The sequence below is a fragment of the Elaeis guineensis genome, chromosome 10 (assembly GCF_000442705.2).
Source record: "Elaeis guineensis isolate ETL-2024a chromosome 10, EG11, whole genome shotgun sequence".
Taxonomy (NCBI): domain Eukaryota; kingdom Viridiplantae; phylum Streptophyta; class Magnoliopsida; order Arecales; family Arecaceae; genus Elaeis; species Elaeis guineensis.
In genome coordinates, this window is record NC_026002.2 from 38,204,574 (window position 1) to 38,212,442 (window position 7,869).

Here is a 7,869-nt window from a genome sequence, read left to right on the forward strand (position 1 = left end):
TTCTTTAGCCCTTTGCGCTGCCACTTTTGCTTCAAATTTAAAGACATGATGGTTACGTTCACTCCATAGACATCAACAATCGATGATAAAAAGACATTCCATTGCTAAAAAACCTAAGTGATAGATATATATTTCCTCTATTTATCCCAAACATAAGTGAATTTGTCAGGTAATTGCAACATGCTGAAGTTCATAAGAAAGACAAACCAAAACTCCTTGGAGTAGTTGCAAAGCATGAATAAATGATCCGTGGATTTCTCCTTCACACTGCATAGAGAACAACAAGCCGATACTGAAATACCTTTTTTGATGAGATTTTTGGCTGTCAAGATTCTATTAAAATAATATAGCCAGGTAAAAATCTTTGCTTTTTCAGGGACCGGCAACTTCCAGAAAAACTTATCAAGAGGAGAGATCATCCCTCCATGCTTGAGAAATCTATAACACCCATTAACTGTGAATAATCCTATGCTGTTCTATTTCCAAGTCCAACAATCCAAATTTTGATTCGGAGAGCAGAAGAGAAGAGTCAAAATGAAAGCATGACATTCTCTGATTACGAGGGAGTTCAATGGTAGTCTAAAGATTTCAGAATAAGATTTGGAGCTCCACCCATATTTGAGTAAAAGTCAACAACGGAGATATGTTGGTTCTCAGCCAACATATGTAAATTGGGAAAGGCAATCGAGAAGGGAGAGTCCATTAATCAGGGGTCATCCCAAAATGAAATTAAATCTCCTTTTCCAAGCTTTGGCTGAAAGAGTTGTTTGAATAGATCATATGCGCTAAGAATACCTTTCTAGAAAGGGGAGGAAGATCTTCTCAAATAAATAGTTGGAGTTGATGGTGGTTTTTTTGAGTAATAGATAGCTCTAATCAACTTGCTCCAAGATTTATGCTGCTCGTTGAAGAATTTCCACCACCACTTCAGAAGTAAGGCAGTGTTGAGAGTAGAAATATCTATTAATCCCAGACCTCCTAGATGTCGAGGTCAGCACATCAGACTCCAGTTTATCCAATGTTTCACTCGACTATCCTTTTGACGATCATTCTAAATGAAATCTCGACAAAGCTTGTTGATTTGCTGGATCACTATTGCTGGAAGGTGAAAAACAGACATCCAATATATTGGGATGGCTCTTAACACCGAATTGCATAGTACCAACCGACCTGCAAGAGATAGAGTGTTGCTCTTCCAACTCAATGTCCGTTTTGAGATTTTTTCAATAATGAAGGACCAGTCTTGGCACCGAGGAGTGGAATGATGGAGAGATAAACCAAGATATTAGATAGGTAGTTTAGAGACCTGACAGTCAAGCATTTCGCCGAAGGTGTTCCCCAACTAATCTAAAATTTCCAAACCTACCAACTGAGATTTGAGAAAGTTAATTTTCAAACCAGTTGTCAGCTCGAAGGCATACAAAATGAACTTAAGGGTGTTAATGTTTCCTTTATCTGCTTTGCAAAAAAGCAGAGTGTCATCTGCGAACTGCAAACTGTGAAAGTGATTAGTGGTGTTGTGAGGGCCGATACCATCTAGCAGTCCTTCAGAGTTTGCTGTCTTCAAAATTCTGATGAGAATATCAGCAACCAAAATAAAGAAAAGAGGAGATAGTAGATTACCTTGCTTTAACCCTCTTTGATTAATGAACCATGATCTGGAGTTGTTTATGACTAGTACCGAAATTGAGGAAACTAGCAAAGAATGCATCCATGCAATCCATCTGGTGCTAAAGCCCTTTTGTTGAAAAAGTTTGAACAGAAACTCCCAGGAGACACTGTCAAAAGCTTTTTCAAAGTCTATTTTATAAAAAATACTGGAAGTTTTGGTGCGGTGATAGAAGAAAATGATCTCAGAAGCAACGATGAAGCTCTCAAATATCACTCTACCCTGAATAAAAGCAGATTGATATTTCAAAACAAGCTCATTAATCTTGGCATAGAGTCGAATGGATAACGCTTTAGAAATCAGTTTGATCATCCCATTCTCAATGCTGATTGGCCGATAATCAAACACCTTAGTTCTATCATCTTTTTTCGGAATAAACGTTATAAGAGTGTAATTCAACGTGGTGGACAGGTTGTAAGGAGCATTAAAAAAATTTGAAAAGAGCTTTAACACATCCATATTAAAGAAATCTGAAAAGAGCTTTAACACATCCATCTTGATGCAGTCCCAGTATTTTTGGTAGAATTTGTTATTGAAACAATTCGGGTCCAGCGACTTGTCTTTTGCCAAAGAAAAAGTGTACACCTGATTTCCTCTTCAGAGAAAGGCCGATCAAGTGAGCTTAAGTCAGTCGGTTCCTCAGGATAAAACTTCTTCCAATTCAAATCAATCAAATGATCTTATTTAATTCCCAACATAGAGTTGTAAAAAGTATGCAATGAAGCTTGTGAAGACCAACCAATACTCACATATACCTTTTTGTATTTTGAGTTTGATCTCGTACTTGGAGTGATTTACCTAACTTGTCAGCTATCTTACAAATTTTACCAAATATGAGTTCAAAAGACCGATATAAGATCTTCTAAAATAGCTTTATATACAAATGCTACATCCTTTTGAGTTCCAACTCTATTAAATCTTGAGGATGGAGATCTCTTTCTCTGTGCGAGTAACTAAGCAATCTTATTGGGACTACGGAGGACCTTTTTGGAAGGATATGAGAGCCCTGTACCAAGAGAAACTCTTCCTAAATTTCAAGCAAGACTCTTCATGTCCATATGCTGATTGTGTTGTCTTATCTGTGACATAAGCATGTTTCTTGGTCTATACACATACACGACTGCTGGTTTCTTCTGGAATTTTGTATAATCATGAAAACATTTATTCAGTGCAGAAGTTGGTCCATTTACTTTGAAAAAGGAAGCAACCATGGTTTTTAAATGTGCAAGTCGTAGATGATCTTGATATGTCTTGTGGCAACCTCAGTATGCAAGGCTATATGAATCAGCATGAAGCCCCGTCTCGGAATTCAAGCTATTTTAGATCTAGATGGACATGCAAAAGTTTCTGTATTTTCATACAGGGACCCCACATATACTAATTATAGAACCATTTGCGGTCATTATATCAAATATATGAAATGACATATAATGACTTGCTTCTCTTCAAGTTATTAATTATAACAATTAATGACCATAAATCATTCTAAGATCACTATATAAACATATATTCTTTTATAATTCATTAATTATATTAATATTCAAAATTTGCCTATCCATATAATGACCATATAATGACTTTGGGGGCCACTATACAAAATATAATCCAAAGTTTACCTTTCCATACTAATCAGAAAAAACAGGCTCCATCAGCGGCTCTACAACAAACAGCAATTTGCTTGCCTAGAAGCAGGCAAAAGTCCATGGTGTTAGCACAATGAATTTATCACTTCTTTGGCAAGAAATGTTGAAGGTGAGAGGCATCAAACTCATGGTCATGCTCAACCCCTGATATTTTATCCGAAGGACATTTGCAATATTTCTGCAATTCCAGGTATCTCCTCATGTCGAAATTATGCCTCCGCAACAATTTTCTTTGTCTGGATAAGAAGAGTCTCTTCATCAGATCTTGATATGTCGGATCCTTCGATGTAACAAGGAAGTAGGCATATCCAACAACTATGCCGATTGTAGTGGTGAAGAATGCTATTGGCTCCATGACATCCCATGAGAACTCCCAGAATGTTAGACGAAAGAAGAGACCAACCAGAACAACAAAGAACACTAATCCTGACCATAGAATGTGGCGGACCTGCTTGTGAGCAAGTACATCAATTTCTTCCTTTTTTCTCTGCAGTTGCTTCAGCTCTTCTATCCTTGGATCATTCTCAGGTTCCAGCACAAGGGGAACAGCTCTTCTAATGAGATCCACAACCTAAAAGAATAGGCAAATAGATCGAAATGATAAGCCTCTAGTCTTTCAATATCTAACCAGGTAGATTAAATAAAAAAACAAATATGATCATCAACCAAGAAAACTGAAATAATCAACCTCTTGTTCAACACTAAAAGGTCTGAAAAATAAAAGTACCAATAGTTCATTCAGCTTTGTAAATTTAAAATTTCTGACACCTGATAAAACTAAAAAACACCTCAACTACGTTCCCAGGTGCCAAACTTAATCATCATTCATTGCTCCCCAAAATTTTGAAGAATAGAAAGCACTTCAAAAATTTCATCGCTCATCAAATAATCCAAGTAAAAAAAAAAAGAAGAAGTAAACATGGGATATATTTTAATGTTGAATATTAAACATCATCTTTGCATTTCAAAGTTGTGCGAATTACTATTTGCGATGCCATTGAAGTAAATCAAAAGGAAAAAGAAGAGGCTTAGGGGTGAGAAAATTAATTTTTACCAAAACAGAAACCTTGTGGTTAATGCATTAAAATATAGGAATCTATCATGACAATTCAATGGCATCAAAATTAAGAATAGTATAATATTCATAAGAACCCTTAAATATCAAACTCCTATAAATTCATATGGCATATCTATTACTTGTATGTTCAATGCAATAAGATCTATGCATTGAACTAAAACACGTGAAAAAAAAAAATCTACAAAGGGTTTTGCCTCCACTCAAGTTTCAAAGTGTCCAGGAAATAGTATGATTGTGATGCCGATGTTGAAAATCCTAAAATGAAAAGGGAGCTAAAATAGGTGAATGATTCCTTTTCTTCCACTCTGACCTATATTAGTCAAGAAAACAACTAATTGGAAGCTGAAGATAAAGATGAAAACCAGAAACCAAAAAAGAAAGGGAAGATTTAAGATGGGAAAAGCAAAAAGTTTTGACAGACATCATTTGAGCAACCAACACTGAAAGTTACGAAATTCAATCTTCTAAACTTTCATAACAAGAAAAACAATGACCTGAACCGCACATTTGGGAAAATCCATGGAAATTCTTTTCAACCTGCTGTCCTAATTCCAGATACAGCTGAAGCACAAGAACCTAACATGTAAAGACACACAAAATCTCATTACCTCGAAAAGCCCTCATGGGAATTATTTCTTTTTAATCTGAATTGTCATCTCTGGAAAATCCAAGGGTCCCAAGAAGCAAAAGAAAATGATGATCGTTTTATCCATTTCTTATTTATTTGAGACAGCATAACATCTTTGCAGCAAGCAGAGGCATGGCATTTGGTTCTTCAACCCCCTCCTCTAATATCAGGTATGTCAAAGATAAAGATGTAATATTCATTCTAAGATATATTCTTGGCATTCTGCTGGATATGGGAGGATTCGACGGGAGTATCCATCCTACAATTCAAAATATCTCAAATATCAAATATTACGCAATCAGATCGGTTTTGCTATTCCATGGATCTCCCTCGTTCTCGCCCCCCGCATCCCCACCCCACACACACACGCACGCAAAAACGAAAAAAAAAAAAAGAAAAAAAAAAAGAAAAAAGAAAAAAAGGAAAGCCCCGCCGAATACCAAATCCAGAGGGGCCGAGAGGAACGAAATCTCGAACACAAACAGACCATTAAGCAAACCCCAAAAGTTCAATTGATTCCCCTAGAATCCCCCGTTTCAGTTATTTTATAGGAATCTCTTCTCCAAATATCGAGCAAAGAATCACCGAAACGCCGAATCAGATGGACCAATCAGCAAGCAAAGAAGGACATCTCCGCTATCCACTAACCCTTCACATCCGCTTAGCTACAACACCCCTAATTAATACCTACTAATAAGAGAAGAAACCCGCTTCCAAGTTTCCCTTAAATTCTTGAAATCAGAGAAATAGTTAATTCAAAACTATCCATTGGTAACTACCTAAATTCCAATCACAATACTAACATTAAACACACAAAAGAGGAGCAAGATTATATTTTTAGCTTCGCCCTCCCGAAATCGAATCAAAAGAGCAAAAACCCATCTCGGATCTCTTCACCACTCAGCAAAAATCTCACTTTAAACCTAAAGAACGAGAAATCGAGAATAAAGACGGCTCAATCACCTTATCCGGGTGGAGATAGACCTTATCCCTAAAGAGGAGAAAGACACCGGCCTCGTCGAGGACCCGGGCGAAGGCCACAGCCTCCTCCCGCGTCCGCGCCAATCCCATCCCCTCGCACGCCTCGAGGAGCTGTGAGTACCCGATCACCTCCTGTCCATCCCTCTCCAGCTTTCGCTTGAGCTCCTCCACGTTCGCCAGCCGCATCAGCCGCTTCGCCTCCGCGAACGTTATCGCGTCCGGCGGAGCGGTGGCGCCACCGCAGATGCCGTGGTCCGCCGCGCAGGTAGCGGTGGAGGAGGGCGGCGACGGCGAGGCAGTGGGGGAGGCCGACGCGGAGGAGGAGGAGAAGAGGTGGAAGGAGGGGCGGCAGATCGGGTGGTTCGCCCACCGGCAGCCGGTGAGCTTCGCCGGACCGCCTAGGAGCGTCCGGAAGATGAAGCGAGACGACGAGGATCGCCACATTATGGGAGAGTGACGAGAACGTCTAGAGCGAGAACGAGCGACGAACCTGGTGGTGAGGGCCGGGGGGTGGTTGGGGTTTGGAGAGGGGATGTCCGGAGAGCAACGGCGTTGCAGGCCCAATGGACGTTATGGTCCCCTGGTATAAGTGCTGTTTGAATTTTGTTAATTAATTTACTATCAACTTTTTTAAATTCTTCAATAATTCATGTCATTTAGAATTAAATGTAATTAATTCGTAAAAATTATGGATTATTCAAGAATGCTGATATATATACTAGATATTTATATGCGCCTCTTATATATATATATATATATAGACTTTTAAATATATTATATATATTTTTTAAAATACATATGCTTTGTAGTCGGTATAATTATTTAGATTTTTTTATGATTATTTTTTATATATTTAGTATATCAAATCTTGAGTTTTTTATTTTTCTTTCAAAGATATTATGGAACTCATGAATAAAAATTAAAAATAAAAATATAGAAGATGTGTAACAGGATGGTTTGAATGTCATTATCATGGCTAGTCTTTCTTTTCATTTTTATTATAATTTTTTTTTTCTTGTGGTATAAGATACCGGATGGTCCTGATTTGGGTTTTTTTTCCCCTCTTTTTTAATTTTTATATATTTTAATTTAAAATATATGAATAATTATGAAAGTTCATTAAAAATATATCATTCTATCTATTAATTAATGTCAAATTATTATAATAATAAAAATAATCATATTTAAATTTTCTTTTATTTTATTTTATTTTTGACATTAACTCCGTATGGCCCTAAAATTGTGGCATCAACTTGCATTATCATATTATTAGACGGTTAAAATATGACATTTAGAGCAAAATAACCATATGTTGAACGTTGATTGGTCAAGGATGATAAAGCGGTCATGGAATAGATCTAAATTGTCCATAATATTTGACCTTGTGGTTAGAACAAATGGTAGAAACGGAGCAAATCAAGCCACTAAATTTACTCCTCCTGTCTTATAATAAAATATTCGATATCTTCAACGGACAAAGACGGTCAAAAAAAAGTGCCGAACAACTTGGGTGCGGCAAACCGACACTGCTGTACCATATCACTTGGAAGAAGAACCATTTCTGCCACGTCATATATTTTAAGTTGTATCTCGTCTTCTTTTGTCACTTCAACCGTTGGATCATATTTCGCACATGTTTCAAAATATGCTAAATCTCTTACTTCCATACGCAATATAAATTATGAAACTAAGATCGAATTTTAAAAATATGCAAAACACAATCCGGTAGATGTGGTTGCGGAAGAAGATCAATTATTTTTTCAAATGAAAAGGATACAATCTGAACCCCCTTCTTAACCATTAGATTTGTTAATTATTAGTTAATACCACTCCTAGTTGATCGGTGTTGTTTTTAATGGCCGAGTCGGTG

The 7,869-nt window shown here is 37.2% G+C and overlaps 1 protein-coding gene across 2 annotated transcripts; it reads right to left on the minus strand.

Annotated features, from left to right (window-relative positions):
* Window positions 1-434: 434 nt before the first annotated feature.
* Window positions 435-6,568, minus strand: LOC105052350 (calcium uniporter protein 6, mitochondrial). 2 transcript variants are annotated; one of them, XR_012135039.1, is made up of 3 exons: window positions 5,982-6,568; window positions 3,286-3,883; window positions 435-1,778 (listed from the first exon to the last, which is right to left on the minus strand). XR_012135039.1 is itself a non-coding variant. In XM_010933126.4 (2 exons), exons 1-2 carry the CDS (start codon window positions 6,441-6,443, stop codon window positions 3,395-3,397), a joined length of 951 nt encoding a protein of 316 aa, XP_010931428.1. In that variant the 5' UTR covers window positions 6,444-6,568; the 3' UTR covers window positions 3,169-3,394. The 2 variants fall into 2 exon arrangements, 1 of the variants encoding a protein (XP_010931428.1); XM_010933126.4 differs by lacking the exon at window positions 435-1,778 and having other exon boundaries at window positions 3,169-3,883.
* Between the last annotated feature and the right edge of the window lie 1,301 nt (window positions 6,569-7,869).